The 18,541-nt window shown below is 35.5% G+C and overlaps 1 protein-coding gene across 1 annotated transcript; it reads right to left on the bottom strand.

The window, feature by feature from the left end:
* Window positions 1-3,581: 3,581 nt before the first annotated feature.
* Window positions 3,582-9,642, bottom strand: LOC121429075 (inner centromere protein A-like). Its single transcript, XM_041625979.1, has 5 exons — window positions 9,637-9,642; window positions 7,250-7,529; window positions 5,025-5,359; window positions 4,267-4,650; window positions 3,582-3,803 (listed from the first exon to the last, which is right to left on the bottom strand). Exons 1-5 carry the CDS (start codon window positions 9,640-9,642, stop codon window positions 3,582-3,584), a joined length of 1,227 nt encoding a protein of 408 aa, XP_041481913.1.
* Window positions 9,643-18,541: the final 8,899 nt, after the last annotated feature.

Here is an 18,541-nt window from a genome sequence, read left to right as displayed (position 1 = left end):
AGAAATTTTATATTTTATTCCCCCTCCCCCTTTGAAAACCTATTTTGCCAAACGTTTCAGTGATTTGCATCACAATTATTTTCTCATTTTCATCTGGTACTCATTCCCTATAAGCTAAATAATTACCGAAATTACTCATCTTTCTATATTATGTCATGCCATTAATTTGAATTCAAATCCCAAATATATGTCATTCTAATTATAAAGTTTTTTTTAGAAAGTTCAGCAGTGAACCTTGATATTTGCAGCCCTTAAAAAATATTATTTAACTGATGGCGTAAAACTGAATTAATTTCTATAGAATTGAATCTCTTCATTTTTACTTTTTGCTCTGGTAATCTGATTAGACAATTTGGTTTAATCATTTGCATGGAAATCAGATCAAATCTCAGAAATCCTATTTTCTATTTCCCCTTTTGAAATCTATTTTTCGAAATGCTTCAGTGATTTGTATCACAATTTTTTTTCATCTGGTACTTATTCCCTATTAGCTTAATAATTCCCAAAATTACTCATCTTTGTATAGTATGTCATGCCATTAATGTAAATTCAAATCCCCAAAATAAGTCATTTTGGTTATATTTTTTGAAAGTTCAGAAGTGAACCCTGATACTTGCAGCCCTTTAAAACATCATTTAACTGGTGGCGTAAAACTGAATTACTTTATACAGAAGAGAATCTCTTCATCTTGCTTATTTTTTGCTCTGGTAATGACTAAATTGCTCTGTTCCATGACTTCCTATCCGGCATAGTTAAAAAAAATCAGAAACGTTATGTTGGCCTCCACCTCCCCTCACAGCCATCCGTTCCACCCACTATCTTACTCAAGACATGTATATCTATTATTATTTGTATATGGGCCGTTTCTGACCAGGGTACCATTTTCGTTTCACCAACACCCAAAATTTAAAATTATCTTGACCACAAATTTTCCCAGAATTTTCCAAGATTTACCATGACTGTAGGAACCCTGCTATTTGCTTTTCATTGAACCGGTTTAAAACAATTGAAGATTAAGTCTGTATCCCTCCCCCCCCCCCCCCTCCACCACTAGATATAGTTCTTTTTCTTGCAAAATTATTAGGCTACTCGCATTTCACTGAACCAGTTCAAAATAATTTATGATCAAGTCTGTATCCCCCCCAAAAAAAAAAAATTCTCCCAAAATTTCTTATGCTAATTGCTTTTCACTGAACCAGTTCAAATTAATTTATGATCAACTCTGTACCCCCCCCCCCAAAAAAAAAAAAACATGTTTTTTTTCTTGCAAAATTTCTTATGCCAATTGCTTTTCACTGAACCAGTTCAAAATAATTCATGATCATTAGAATTGTTTCCACATTTCAGGATGAAATGGGAATGGTGTGTTTATATTCAATGTAGTACCAGTGCTAGGTAACACAGAGCTTAGATATTGATTGCAGATCAATTGCACAAATCGACAAAAAGATCAATCACTTGGCAATAGATGTGTTGCTGGCAGTTAACCATATGCAATTTATGACACTTCCCTGTATATACAATATTGTGATTTTTTTAGTTTTAGCTGAATTTGAGGCTTTGGATTTATGTACATATTAATTATTGGCATATAGGTTTACCGGGAACTCCTAATCTGCCATATTTATGGAAAGGTTCAAGCCATTGGCTCCGCAATCTTACTGGGTCTTTCCCTGGTGTTGAGGCACAAATTGTGACATTTCAAGCATAACCCAGTACTAATTATAATTCAACTTTATTGCTTGTAGGCTTTACATTTATATCAATACCATATATTTTACTGGGACTTTGGATTCATTTAGTTTAGTTTTTTCATTAGGTTATCTAGCAAAAGTGTGTATAACGCTGTTACATGGGCATGGCCTTTGGTACCTGTGACATAGCATTCAGCTACACACTAGTCATTCTGCTATATCTGATCCGTGACTTGACAGTTCATTTCATAACCCATCTGTGAAAAATAGCAATGGCCAATCCCTGTGTATCAAACCTTAATCCCCTGTCTAATAACATGCTTCATTAGATTATCTGTTTGTTACATGCTTGATGTATTCATCGTCCAATATAAACCAAAACAATCCACTCTTAACTTTAATTTGACAACAGCGATACAAACTACTTCATGACCTCTTTTAATTTTGTGGCTGTTTCCCTGGAATAATTAATGAATCAAATCAATTATTTCAGGGAAACAGGGACAAAATTAAAAGAGGTCATGGAGGAAGTTTGTATCTCTGTTGCCAAAAAAGTTTCAAAAGTGGATTGGTGTTTTGATTTATATTGGACGATGAATAAAACAAGCACGTAACAAACATATAATCTAATCAGCCATGTTATTAGACAGGGGATTAAGGTTGATACACAGGGATTGGCCATTGCGATTTTTCACAGGTGGGTTATGAAATAAACTATCAAGTCACAGATCAGATATCGCAGAATGACTAGTGCGTAGCTGAATGCTATATCACAGGTAAGAAAAGCAATAGTTATTGGATATAGACTTAATATGCTAGCATGTCACAATACAGATATTGCAGACAAGCATTGCTTTGGGCAGCGCTTTGGTTTTGATAGTTGAATTGTCTTGATACAGATGGGAAATAATTAATTGCAGACAGTTGTTGGCCGGCCGGCGCATTGCTGAAAGTTTCCTGAAATTTGTCACAACAAAGATGACAAAAGTGTTGACGGTTGGTTATAGGGTATACTTGCTACAAGTAGCAAGTCACAATACAGATATTGCAAAACGGCCAAGTTGTTGGATGGTGGCCTGCTGATAGCTAATTCGTCACAATGCGGGTGACAAATACAGATTTGAAGAATGGCAGAGAGGCTGGCTGGTGCAGCACGGAAAGAAATTTAATACAGTTTCCCGTACTATTGATGGTTATTGGATACTTGATACAATATACTAGCTGGTCATAATTGCTTTTGGGTATAAGTCAGACTATGTTGCACAGAAGATTGTTATGTGTCAGTGTGACATATTTGATGTCAGCCACAATAAGCATATTGCAAGAAGGGGGATAGTTGTTTGAACTAGCAATGGATCGCTAGTCACGATGCGGTTCATATGGATGCAGGGAGTAGTTGGTAGCTTCAAGATTACAGTATTGCCACAATACTGCCTAGGTTGCAGTTGATAACTGTTTGAAAATTCAATAAACTAGCCTTGTCACAATGTTGCACATAAAGATAGGACTATGCAATACACTCACTTCTCACAACAAGATCAATGTTGCACATAAACTTGGGACTACATGCATTAGACTAGGCTGTCACATTATCAATGTTGCTGCACAAAGAGTAGTTAGTGGGACTATGCAATACCCAGCAGTTTCATAAAATACACAAACATGTACCTACCAAAGTGCCCCTCACTCTCTCCAGCTGTAACATGCATAAAAGCCTTGCCTTGTAACCTACTTAGAAAGTGAATTGTTTGTTAAATATCATAATGGAATATTTTTGGTATAAATTCAAAATATAATCATATCATATGTCTTTGTGTCTTCATAGAAATTCATAAGATACTACAGTACATAAATATATATCTCAAAATTATTTGGAGGGTGCAGTATTCATTCCTCAGCACCTTCTCCAACAGGCTTATCAAAGAAGTCATCATACTGCTCGTCTTGGTCTACAGAAACGAGACAGGAGCTGGTCTTGAAGTAAGATGGGGGCAGCTCCCCACTCTTGAGACTGCCCGTGTCACTGCAACGACTACCACTCCTGCTGCTGTTATTGCTGCTGCCATTGTAAGTGCTGATCTTGTCATAATCTGGGTCTGGGCAATTTTGCTGTAAAAGGGAAGGATTGTTTGCATGAAATATTCTACAAAAAGGACATTTATCAAATTTATAATTAAAAAATGACTATGTGCTTTAAAAGGTTAACTGTCCTAATTGTTCTTACGTGTACCTAATAGCACATATGCCAGTGATTACCATCATAGTAGGTTACCTTTGAAAAACATTTTAACATATCTTCAGCTAAATAGAAATGATTAAAAAAGCTATTGACAGATTAACATTAGAAAAACATCCTAAGACTGTATGAATGCTTTTATGAAACTAGTAAATTTGCAAGCAATCAATATTATCATTTCATGAATAAACTCTAATCCATTTAACTAGACAATTATGTCAAAGATCCCCCATTCCCCTATTCCTAGATCTAACCCAAAAAGATTTTTTATCATACAGTGTATATTCCTAAAAGCTTAAAGATGACAATATCGTTACAAAATATACTTAAACTTACACATTCGCAGCGTCTGCGAACACTATCTCGGTGCCTCTTGGTAGCAGCTACTTTGGCCTTTCTCTCCTGGGTAGAACTCAGGCGGGCGCTCTTCACCCGTTCGGCCTTGCTGGCAATCTTCTCAGCAAGATCATTCTTCTTCTGCTCATCGGCCGCAGCGATGGCGTCGAGGACCTTCTGGTGTTTCTGAGATTTCATCTCGACCTTGCGCTGGCGGTCTTGAAGCTGACTGAGGCGGGCGCTCTTCACGCGCTCTGCTTTCAGGGCGATTTTCTGTGCGGCTGCCTGCTTCTTCTGCTCATCAGCATCAGCTACAAACTGAACAGCTCTCTTCTTTTTGTCATCCTTCTCCTTTTTCTTCTGGAGCCTGGATTCATGAATTGCCTATGGCAACAATGCAACATGCATGGTGAGATAAACAATTTGCCAACTGCCTGACTTTCAGAATGACAGCATTTTCTTTCTTCAAATTAGGTTTTACAAAAAAAAAGATATGAACCCTTGACAATTTTTGAAAAATTAATTTCCCACATCTAGCCTGTTATGCATTTTTTAGTATCAAATCTTGGATCAGAAAATTCTTGAAGCAGTTTACCTGAAAAACACAAAAATATTGCTGGTCTAATATTGCCCAAAAAAGAAATTCTGAAGTACTTTTATTTTGCCGAAACATAACAAAATCATAGGTATAATATTTTGTGGGCGTGTGAACTATTTCTTATTCTCTATTGAAGTTACAAGAAGAAAAAACAAATTACCTGTCTTTTGCGGGCAGCTTTCTCCTGCTTCTCCTTGATTTTATTTGCAATTTTCTCCCCTTCTCCTTTGGCGGGCAACTCGAGCCTCTCAAGACGACGAGGTGCCTTTGGGACACGGACGCCCTTGGCTGTCTTGGGGCGCACCCTCACGGTGTCAAAGTGGATATCAAATGCCACGCCCTTTGGCCTGACATTGCCGCCGCCAACGCCTGCAACTAATCCAGTGTCCCGGAAATCCTTGATGATTTCATTGGTCGTTCGGGTGTCTTGCTCGGTGCTGCACTCGTTAGGCTTTGGAAGTTCAGTGATAGGTACAGTCAGTTTGGCCACTGGAACTATAAAAAAAGTATACATGTAGTTACATGGATAAAAAGGATACAAACAGAATGACTCAGTTTTGGCAAAGTTGGAGAAAGTGAAATATTGAAGAATTCCAATCAGCAAAAACTATTTCAAAATTGATATTTTAATAGGTTTTAGTGCTTGATTGAACTTTATTTAGCTTAACTGTTAAAAAACACAAAAACGCATCAACCAGCAGACTGAAATATGAAAAAAAATCAAGACCATGCAATACAATAACTTTAAGAAATTAAGGTTCTTAATCTGATAGATAAATAACCCTTTTTGGTAGTTTGCCACTGAAAATAGTTTTTTAACATTGAGCTATCCACTAGGTTCCCCCAATCTTGTTTGACACAAGCGTTAGATCTGTAAAAATAATTCTAATTCTAGGCATATATCAATTTCCTTTAAAAAGAGTAAAAAAACATTGACTATAGTCAAAATATTTTCAAGGATCTTGGGTAGATGCTGACTCCTTGGTCCAAATTCCTAAAGTCATTGCATACCAAATATTATGGCATTTGATATTCATAATTTTTTCTCTTCCTGGCTTAAAAAAAATTAACCGGAGCCTAACAAAATATGTACATGATACATCATGGTTAAGCTTCCACCTAAGTGAATCTTTAGTAGATGTTAACCTCTTGAACACAATACATCCAATCACTGAATGATAATGCTATACGGTAACATATTTTCTACTTGGAGATCTTTGTTTAAGAAGGAATAGATATCACCTTTGAGAAAAGGGAGATTCTTCATGGTTAATCCAAGTTTTGGATGACCTCGGGTAGATATTAACATGGTATCAATGGTAGATGTGAACATATTTTCATTTTTAACTCATTTTCTTAGGAATCCTCGGAAAGTCCAACACTTCAACATATACATGGCAGTCACCAGAATAAATTTATATCAATGCTTTAATTTTTTCTTCAGGAAATTTTGCACAATATACTTTGTGAACAAAGAATAGCACACTGAATTGTCAAGAAAACAATGAATGTATGAGTTTACATCATATGTAGTAAACATTTTCAGCAAACATGTATTTTAGATGTTGACGTTGTTGGCTTTCCAATCATATTTGTAGTTGATTGGATCAATCATAACTCTTTGTAAGATGGGGCCCTGGGCTTTGTTAATCCATTACAAATTTCCTGTAGAAAAGATTGTCATTGATGGATTTCCACATAGTTAAGTTTAATTGGACCAATCGCAACCCTCTGTAAGATGGGGCCCTGATACATTAGGTAGAATTCATGTTCCTGCATCAATTTAAATCTGTTGGGACTGAATGATTGGTATCTATGGTAGATGTGAACGTATATTTTTATTTTTCAACTCATTTTTTTAGGAATTATTTGGAAAGTCCCTAACTTCAGCATTTACATAGCAGTCACCAGAAGAAATTCAATTCAACAGCTTCATGCAATCGTTTAAAACAGAACTTTCAACTAGACAATTGATGGATTATGTAGAATTAATTCATGTTTCTCTGTTGAGACTGAATGATTGGTACATGTATCTATAGTAGATGGGAACACATTTTATTTTCAATTCATTTTCTTAGGAATCCTTGTAAATTCTGTAACTTTAACATTTACATGGCAGTCGCCAGAAGAAAAACAGCTTCATAAAAATGCAATAGTTTAGACAGAGCTTTCCACTAGAGACCTGCTAGATTAGGTAGAATTTATGTTCCTGCATCAATTTAAACCTGTTAGAGAATGATTTTGCTGTAACATGTTTTCTATAAACTCAAGCCCACGCATCTGTGGGCTAAGTCTCCCATGGGCTAGCTTAATACACTCAACCAACCAATTGTGAATTCTGTTCCATTTAAAAGAAAAAAGAGTGAAAAGTCATAGAATTCATACCTGGAGCTGCTTTAGGTTCTTCAGGTGTTTCATCAGCTTTGGCTGCTTCATCGCTGGTCTCTTTGGGCTCTTCTGCCATGGTGAACTGGACCTCCTGGAATCCCTGACGTGGCCGTCGTGGTCGTACAGGGCTTGTGAATTCATCATCTGAGGAACGTGGCCGTCGTGGTCGGACAGGGCTTGTGAATTCATCATCAGAGGAATCCGAGTCGGAGTCATCGGCATTGGCGTACATGGATAATGGAGCCACAGAGTTGTTGAATGGCTTCGAGGCTGATGCCTGAGAGTTGAGGAAGACACATGATAACAAAACACAATATAAAATTTTAACATGAACTTATGTTTCCTTTTTTGTCCCTTCAGGTTTTGAACTAGATCCTAATTGCTCGTAGAGACAAGTATAGGATCCTTTCAAGTCTTTGAACCCTTTGTACCCTTTGAATAGCTCTACATTTAGAATTTGGATCCTATTCCCAGCCAGAGACAAAGTGATATGGCCCAACTTAGCTCTCAGTCTCTCTTGATGCTCAAGAGTTGGGATCAATAAGTTAGGTCTGTTCAATAAAGCTGGCTCAATTGTAAGAATCGACATTATCATGCCACGCATTCTTCACATGGTCAGTAGAGACATGGGCCGCTACAATCTAGTTCCGGAGATCCCGATTTTGTTACTATGGTCAGTTCAAGAGCATTGCACTTTTACAAATCGTTTTATATGTTAGACTTTTAGGCTGAAGTCAGGTTAACTTATACCACGGTCCAAGTCTGTGCCAAAATTATGGGAAGCCAAATATTCTGTCCATATTGTATATTTGTTTTTGTTATGACTTTCATGTTTACTATTTTTGTATTCTTTTGCTTTCATGATGAAGAAAAATATTTCAATTATCATTCCCAGACAATTTTGGACAATGTCGGTGTCATATTATGAAATCATACACTGAATGTGTACTGTTAATGTAAGGGATTTGTGCCCCTATTGGCTCTCCATAGTTAAACCACAACATTAAACCCAAGTTCGGAATACGGGCCTTATTGGGGAATTGCAAGGAATTTGCAATCAATTCCAAGGTAGTGTGAACTTAATTCGCACGTTATCTAATTTTGCACACGGGCGAATACCTCAATTTTTAATTAATATTTTGAAAAACTGATATCACCAACAGAAAGAATGACTTGAAAGGCTAGTAGGCCTATAGTAATTTTCTTGAAGGTTAGGTCTCCATTAAAGAAAATATTGGCGAAACATCGCGTTTGCTCCGAGAAAATCCGACCTTCTCGACAAGCATCAAGAATTTGCCAGTTTACCAGCGGAGGTCTCCAAATAAGTAAAATTTGATACCAACAAAATTTAATGCATTTTAACCTCCAGCTGATACAATTATCTTACCGTTGTCTGCTTGAATTCTTTTCTAAAGCCTTGCAAAACAATTCAATTGTGCGCAAATTAAGGTCACACTTTTTAATGACACTTTCAGCTGAGGGCGCACTAGTCGATCACTAGGGAATTTTTGAGATCGCAATACCAGCGAAATACTCGACCTTCCATACCTTATTATTCCTTCAAGCAAATTTGAATTTAAGATCTTGCCTTCTGTTTGTTATTCATGATTTTGATTAATTTTGTGTGAGCTGGGCAATGGAAGAACACAGACAGTGTGAGTGAGACACTGACAAAGTGACAGACTTGTCTTTACTAGGCCTAGGCTACACTTGCCCCGGGGACCTGCCGCAGTAAGGCCTACCGCCTAGATCTACGTCACATGCAATACATAGATCTAGTCAGATATTCATTTTAAAAATCCGACTCAAAATGGTGGGAAAATAATGAATTAAGCCAAGGCCAGGGTATTTCATGTGACGACCTCAAAGAGCAGCCTTTCTCAATTAAAATCCCCGAATCGTGTGCAATGAATGGTGCGCAGGCATTTTTTTCAATCTGAAAATGACTGCCAGACGTTTTTCCCCCAAAAAATGTAATAATTTCTTTCAAATTTTTACGAGATGTTTGGTAAACTTCTTCATAATAATATACGGAACATAACAGAAAGATTCTTTTGAAATAAAAAGAAATTTATGGTAAATCTTAACTCAAATTGTTAGATGCGCAGACTTTCGGACCACCACTGGGCTTTACCGTTACGTTAGCTGTCTGTGATGTGCACTACCGTACGTCTACGGTACGGTACGTCTACATCGGGAACTTGCAGTTTGATTAAATCCAGCTACATCCCAGCAATCTACCAGCTAAATTGGCACATCCATTTATTGAATGAACATTTAGATCTTACTCACCATGACTGGGGTCTTTTCAGGTCCATTTTGTCAAATGTGGTTATAGTTGATCATGCCGAAATAAGTAAGAATTTACTTCTACTGCAACTTACCACCATGTTACAAAATAAAAAAAGAAACTGAGCGCATGATGACGTCATACAAATAGCGCATGAGCGTGCGCGCTGAATACACATGGGAATGAGACACTAACTCTTATAATCGATTTTAGGGAAGCAATAGACCAATCAAATTTAAGGAAGTTGATTTTATTTCACCGAAAAATTGATTGAAGTGTTTTTGTGTAAGTGGATCATTTGCAGAATGAAAACAACATAACTACGTCATTAAACGTCATAATGTAATAGTGGTCAAAAGTGAGCATTGTCATAGAGACAAACTTTTATGAACGTTAGGAATGGGCTCGGTCCCGTATCATCATTTTACGTGTTTGTTTACTGTTCTTTTTCTTTCTACAGACTACAGTAAAATAGCGTGAATACTTCAATTGATAGTAGTATTGTATTACAAAATTTTACGAACATGAATATTAGCACAAATATCAAAATATTACTATATTTAGGCTATATATTTTAATGATTTCTTTGTCTGTGTGATAATATCTATCAAATTTGATTAATATCTCCGATTGATATGACTACTTAGTAGGCCTATTCTTTTTTAAAGCGAAGTGACATTCTTTTTAATTGAAAACATAACAAGAAGTGTTTCCTTACACACATAATGCCTGCAAAGAATGATGTGAACATTTTCCAAAATCCCTTCCCGCTCTTGGCCTTTCGTCGTCTGACCTTTGCTCTGATTGCTCTTGGTGGCTGGTCATTTTCGGTCCCAGGATTTTCAACATCCTCAGACACGGGCAAAACCCGGTTCCGTTTGGGAAAGCAGCCCATTTTCCCTTTATATATTAATCACCAACAAATTTCTCTGTGCTTGAAAGTCTTTCAATAATTTCTCAAATTTTCAGCACGTGCGAACTTGGAGGCAAAGGTAGATTAGCTTGTGAAGGGGAAATTTCTCGCATGGATTATATATTTGTTTTGGATGTGTGACGTCAGCGCTTAGATATTTTCCACTGCGCGTAAGTTTAGTTTTGCGCGCCCAGCTTTTATCGTTGGCTCCTATGCATTTTTCTCGAAGTTTCTACAAGCAGTGGCTATGCGCGTGATTTTCCCTAGTAACTTTCAAAAGGTTAACGCCCAGTCGATGCCTTAACCAAGACCATACCATTTTAAAGCAGGTGTATGATAATCACAAATAAATTTTATAGCATCAGGAAATTATTTAGGATGAGGAAGATAAATCTGTATACAACATGCTTTGAACAAAAATAAATGTCCCTTCAGATTAAATAGGATTAATTCAAAGGTTTTATCCGTTTTTGATATAACATCTTCACTTTTCCAGAAGTAGCCCACCTCCAAATTTAATGTATTCTGCCTATTATTGAGTCATCTACGCAATTGTGTTTCCTTAATTTTCGTTGGGGATGGATTGTACCACTTTAGGGAAGGGGTAGCTCGGGTTTACTTGAGTTTCTGATTATTTTTTTTTCTAACAAGAAGAAGCGCTACTTTGGGAATATAAACCTCTCAAAAAAGTTTAAATCTGTGTTTGGCCATTAATTTCTCCCTACTCCCAATTTTAAACAATGCATATTTTACATCATACAAAAGATAATTTAATATTCTTTTAAATGTTACGATCATGTCATCACGAAAAGAGCAGGATTCAAATGTGTTGGATGAGGTCTGAACCGAAAAGCTGCAAAACGAGCAAAAGGGTTTGGAAATCTGATTTTGACCATTCCTTTCTCCCAACTCCCAATTTTACACAATGCATATTTGATACCATTCAAAGGATCATTTATTTCTCTTTCAGATGATACCATGCTCATGCCATCACCAAAAGAGCAGGATTCAAAAGTGTTGGATGGGGTCTGAATTGAAAAGCTGCAATTCGAGCAGAAATAATCATGAAGGGTCAATACAGAACATATTTGTCTGTGTCAGTAGAGATGAAAATCCATTCAAACCAAGCCCCTGCTTCTGTAGTGATGGTTTTGTGAGATAACATGGTTTGAAATACCCATGCATGTTTGTTTGATATGCTTTTGCTTGTGCAGAGGTTTGTTTGATTCCATGTTAATGTTGATGGTAAGGTGCATGAAAACAATTAAAAGAAATTACTGAGAAACTCACTCATCACCACGGAAAAAGAACAGTGACTTTCAATATTGCGTCATTTTGCAACTGAATTTTGACCTTGCCCCACATTTCAAGGCACTGCATCTCCATGTGAATGATAATCATATCTTATAGGGTATCATTTTAAAGAATATTAAATGATCTATTCATTGATATTAATTACACATTGATATTTACTAAAATTAATGAGGAATTATCGATCAAAGTAAAAACAAAACCGCTGAGTCATCACCACGGAAAAATGACCAATATTGTGTCATTTTGCAGCTTTTGAATTTTGACCTTGCCCCACATTTCAAGGTACTGTACCTCCATGTGAACCATAATCATATCATGTAGGGTATCATCTTAAAGAAAATTAAATGCTCTATTCATTGATATTAATTATACATTGATATTAAATTTTACTAAAACCAAAGAGGGATTATCGATCAAAATCAGATTTCCAAACTTTTTTTGAGGAGTTTATATATATTTTTCAATATATAGACTGTGTAACTTGGAAAAGAATCCGTACATAATATTAAAAAGAGCTATTTACCTAAATAAAAGTAGATCTTGTTTTAATTATCGTTACTATTATCATTATCTTTATTAAGAGGATGAAGAAGTAGTAGTAGTAGAATAAGTAGTAGTGGTGGTGGTGGTGGTGGTGGTGGTGGTAGTAGTAGTAGTAGTAGTAGTATAGAGAGTACTAGGTATTCTTGACAATGGCATGGTGCAAGTAAATTATTGTAATTATTGTTCGAAATTGTTGCGGATGTTGCAGATGAGACGGCACACAAGCAAAAATTATTAAGCGATTGAAATTAAACAATATACAGTATTTAGGCTTATAATATTTTTCTTAGAAATTTAATAGCACATCCTAATGTGTGGTTTTCTAACAAAAAAGATAATAATTTTAACATTACAGGTGCACGAAATCGAATGAATGCATATCGATCGCAACATATTCTAAAAGATACAAATAATGCAATTTTTTTAAAACAAGGCACTTATACAGAATGATAAGATATCAATTCAAAGAAATTGTTGATTTGAACGAAATCCAAATGTAAATTTATGAAAATTTCTTAGAATTGTAGGACCTATGTTGAATTTTATATTGAACTGATTTCCTGAGATACTTTGGAATGGGCTCCGTAACACAAAGCACAACGATAGATCGTACCCTTTTTGTAATACTTTTTATTGACTACTTCAATTCATATACAAAATAAAATACATGTAACTAATATGAGTTCGATATCTTTACATATTGATAAATATCTTGACGACTCAAATTTAACACTATTTTTAACGTGTTGCAATAAAACACAATGTCAGACATCTTTCAATACATAATTATAAATACCTTTAGTGATTATAATATGCATTAAGAATAAACTTCTACAATTATTAATTCAACATTTTAAATTTTTTCCCAGTGTCAAATATCAACATAAAAAAGAGATTTTCCAAATACATATAAAAATAAATCATTAACCTAAACAAATTAAAGCCATCAATATCAAAAAAAAAAAAACATAGCCTCGGCCTCTTCACTCAGATAAATTCAAACTCAAAAACAAACTCAGTACTGGACCCCCGACCCTCCCTAAAACACCCCATCCCCTCTCCGGTGGAAAACTGACTCCGGTTCCAATTAACGGTCTAATGTTTATGTTTTCCCATTAAGAGAAATGGATTGTAAAAGTCCCCCTCTTTGTTGCCATTTTCTATTCTTCTCATTGATTCCCTCTAATGAAGTTTTTTTTTTCATTCAATGAAGGAGGGTTTTTTTAATTCTCGGTTTTTGTAAATAAGATATTTAACTAAAATCAAAACATGATTAATTAATTGATATTTACCTTTACTTCTCTTTTGCATGCTTTCCGAAAAGAATTTCCTGCCAACTAAGATTATTTCAAAATTTAAACTTCTTGCACATAGATCCCAAAGGGATTTTGAAAATTCACAAGTATAAAATAAATTTTCATACGTTTCTTCCTTTTCACAAACTGAGCAAAACATGATTAATTAATTGATATTTACCTTTACTTCTCTTTTGCATGCTTTCCGAAAAGAATTTCCTGCCAACTAAGATTCCTGCCAACAAAATTTAAACTTCTTGCACACAGATCCTAAAGGGATTTTGAAAATTCACAAGTATGAAATAGATGTTCATACGTTTCTTCCTTTTCACAAACTGAGCATAAATTGGTCGAAACAAGACCAAAACGGAAAAGGTGGCGGTTAGGGTATAAAATATTAGGCAAAATTTTTTACTGAAATTCCCTTAGTCGACTATTCAGTGTGCAATATATCGTAGTCTTAAAAATATGCTTTGAAAATTCCTTATTGGTAAGATCACAATTCGTTCTAATTCTGTCATAAATAGAGGGTTTAATTTCATTTTTATTCAACAGTTGTTCGTATATTTCTTTTGATTTTAAAAATTTTAAATTTTAAATGTTTTCTTACCCAAATTGAAATCGATTCAAGAGTTATGTTTTTCATTTTAATTATTTCGATATTGTTCTTTCAACTAACGGGTAAACGAGAATAAATATGTTCGATCTTTTCAATATCATTTGCATCTAAATTCAAATTGAGAAAATATCTATCACATTTTAATTTACCATTATTTTCCAAATTATAATGCAATTTATAAACCTCTTTATCGTATAGAATCTTATCAAATATACAACTCCCTGTATATCGAATAAGCTTATTATTAAAAATCAACACTTTCCCAAACTCTGCACTTCTAATATGTCTTATATTTACCCCCTCTAATAAGTCCATGTAAAATTTGTAAGCTGTTAATTTCAATAAACCTTGCATATAGTCACATAAAAATATTAAATTTCCACCCAAATGTTTAGTGGCAAAATTAAAGAATTTTTTCCATTTCATATCTTCATCTTTATTTTAAAAATTTTAATCCAAATTATTCGCTGTGCCTTTACCTTCACAGGGAAGATTAACTATTACTTTTGCCTTTCTTCCCTTTCCATAAGAAATCAAAAGTTAATTCATCCACTGATTCATAAACCCACTTAGGAACAGGGGTAAGAGACGCTCTATAGGGGACTTTAGAATAGATATTATGCACCTTCAATAGTTGAATCTTCCCCATAAGCGTTATCTCCCTTAGCTTCCAAAAGTTCAAGAGTGATTCAATTTTGCTTTCTATTGTTTATTGTAGTCAATGCAATCTATCGTAAACAAATGTTTTACGATCAAGTTTTGTATAACGGGCTCCTAGAGGATGTTTCAAAAAGTTGTTCGACTTGAAGTACAACTGGTGTTCCTAAATTCCTGTGGAAAATTGTATATTCATTGGCGATGTTTAAGTGCGTAAGAAAGAATTACCAGTCGTTCTTAAAATCGCTCTTAACTTAAGAACAGCTTTAAGAAACGGCCCCCTGGATACAAATGTGTTTCTATAAATCTATATTGGAGCTCAGGAGAGAGTGGAGAAGGGGGAGTGTCGTTAAAAGTTAAAACAAATTTTATGAAACCTGCAATGGGTCCAATCGCATAAAAAATATAATGGTAACTTTACCATCCACTAGTAATTACCATGGTAACGGTGCTCAACGGCCAACATGAAAGATACCTTTGGATAGCAAATAATTACTATAACAACTGTTATGAAACGGGCCCCTAAACAGCAATGGTGGATCCAGGGACCCATTGCATAAAAATTTTACCAAAATAAAACTCCGGCAAACAAAATTATGCCATTGGAAATCACTCATTAAAAAATTTGCTAAAAATGAAATACCAGAGATTTTTATGGCAAAATTTTCATGCAACAGGTCCCAGGAGTCACCCCTAGAGGCATATTGCCCCACCCGAACCATCCCATACGCCGTGTATGTATATGACGCTCGAGATAGAACTCACAAATTATTCCCAAGATATTGTTTTATGCATGAAGAGAGCATGTATATTTATTGTTTAAATCATAGTCAATAATGTGGTTAACTATAGTCCTATAGTTTATTGATGAATAATCACAGAGAGGAGGGGCGGATCCAGGATTTTAAGGGGGCCCATTTTCCCATGAAAATTTGACAAGAAAAAAAAGTTTCATCAAAACTTTAGGGTCATTTCGTCCGCAAAAAATAGACAAACCAAAAGAAGGTTCTCACTTTCAAGGGGGGGGGGCACACTTGGGTAAAAATGACATATTTACATTAAAAAAATGATTGACTCTCAAGTGGGGGGGGGGCACGAGCCGGATGTGCCACCCCTGGGGGCCGTTTCATAAAAGCTGTTCGTATTAAGTTAAGAGCGACTTTAAGAACGACTGGTGAATCTTTCTTGCGCGCTTTACCATCGCCAGTGAATATAAAATTTACCACAAGAAATGATCACCAATCGTTCTGAAAGTTGCTCGAAACTTACAAACAGCTTTATGTAACACCCACCTGGATCCGCCAGTGATATAGAGCACCATTGTGTAATTTGTAAGAATGAGACAGGTTTTGCCCCTCTTCGGTCAATATTTTTTTTTTTTTGGGGGGAGGGGTGCACTTTCAATTTGTTATAGTTTTAAATTCCTGCAAATGCTTATAATTTCACTCATTGAGACCACAATAAACACAAATCATTCCTCGATCCTTTTCCATTTATTTTATATTTTTATTGTATTCATCTATTCTCCGAAATTCACAATACAAACGTAACCAAAATATAAATTGACAAGTATAAAACAACTTAAGTATAAAACCAAAGAGACATGAAAATGTCGGAAATTGGAAGGATATCCAGTTCAGCTCTGCCCATGCATAGACAGTTTACTGTTTTTACATGGGGTCCAAGGATTGGATAACAAAAGCCTTGCAAAAGTATTTGGGAACAAAGGGAGAAATTAGGGGATATGGGGAAAATACATAATCAAATCATGTCTATGGGAAACATGGTTACTGAAGCACCCATAATATTTTCCTGGGGGTGCTGCGTGTATTCGTGTATTATTCGCCATGCATATATATGCAACACCCCCTCGGATATCTGGTGGGTGGGACAAATTCGATAAATGTAAGCATAATGACCCACATTTTGTATTTTATTTCTTGCTTTTATTTCGTAGTAAAAACCCCGATTGTTTTATTTTCAAAATATACATCAGCACCCCCTGTAAAAAAAATGGGGCCAGGGCCCCGTATCAAATTAAACATGATAAAAGACGACTTTGAGACTTCAAGGGAAAGAAGAATGACATAATAATAATAATAATGCTAATAATAATACTTATAAAAATAATAATAATAATAGGCATTTATATAGCGCCATCTATCTAGAAACATTCTATTCCGATGCGCGATGTTATTAGTATTATTACCCCGGCTTTAGCTCGAGCTGCCTTTCACCGCTCACGCATTCAAGGAATTAATCCTGCCGGGCACCCATTCACCTCACCTGAGTTAAGTGCAGCACAATGCGGATACATCTCTTGCTGAAGGAGATTACGCCATGGCTGGGATTCGAACACACGACCCTCTGTTTCAAAGTCAGAAGACTAATCCACTGGGCCACAACGCTCCACATTACTATGAACCATTTTCATTATTTTCTGATCAATAAAGTGACGTAATCGGGCTAATAAACATGTAAGTCTACTTATTCTAGAACATATATATTCGATATGCAAATTCCACTTTAAACTGGGATCTAACAGCATGCGAAGATATTTTACTAATTAAACTTGTTATATACATATCTTATTAAAATTCAAGTTCAACCTATTACATTTACTTATCATTATGAGAGAGCCAATAGCACTAACTGTTTTATCACAGTTAAGACTCAATTTGGAATCACACAACCAGTTGTTATTCTTTTTAGGTCAGAATTAAGTTGTGTCCAATAGTTGTTACATTTTTTTATGAGAGAAAAAGACTACCGTGTCATCAGCATGAAGGTCATAAAGAATAATTTTCAATGCAAAAGAGACATGTAAGCATCAGCCTGCCCATATATCATATTCATTAAGACATCAATCCTGTGCCTAGAACTATTTCACCTAAATAACGCAAACTTTTAAAATGTCATAACTTGAAAGGAATACATGAATAATCATCAAATCACAAACGCCTGTGTCAGTGAATTTGAAAGCCACCTTCATGGCTTATCTCAAATGACGCGCAGTTTACAATCGTGAACAGGCTTATTGGTGTGAGTCCGACGGAATGCTTATTGGCGTATTTTTGCATCCACTTCGACGACACTTTTTGCGACATTCAGGAGCTATTGAAAATGCCCGTCAAATCACAATGGACGGATTAGAGGTCATTGTCGAAAAAAATTGTGTACCAGCACAGCACATTGACTTAAGATTTGGACCGGAAAAAAAACTTGCAGATATGTCGTTTGTCCACTATTCTATTAAACATTGTTAATTTCTATTTGTAATTGATAAATTCTTATCACTTATTTATTTCAGGGGACTCACATAACAAGTTATGCTTTTCAGTGAGTTCCCCTTTTTCATTTCTGTTATTCATATTCTGATTTGTAAACTTACTTTGTAAATTTGTTTGAAATGAAGAAGACTAAATTCAATTAATAATAATAATAATAATAATAGCTGGATTTATAAAGCACTTTTAAGGATACAAAGCACTGCTATTATTACCCCGGCTTTAGCTCGAGCTACCATCGCCAGCGCTCAGTGCATTCAAGGATAATCATGCTTGGTACCGATTCACCTCACCTGGGTCGACTGCAGCACATTGTGGATAAATTTCTTGCTGAAGGAAAACAGGCCATGGCTAGGATTCAAACCCACGAC

This window comes from Lytechinus variegatus, chromosome 15 (genome assembly GCF_018143015.1).
Source record: "Lytechinus variegatus isolate NC3 chromosome 15, Lvar_3.0, whole genome shotgun sequence".
NCBI classification, from domain to species: Eukaryota; Metazoa; Echinodermata; class Echinoidea; order Temnopleuroida; family Toxopneustidae; genus Lytechinus; species Lytechinus variegatus.
This window is presented reverse-complemented; position numbering and strand designations above follow the sequence as displayed.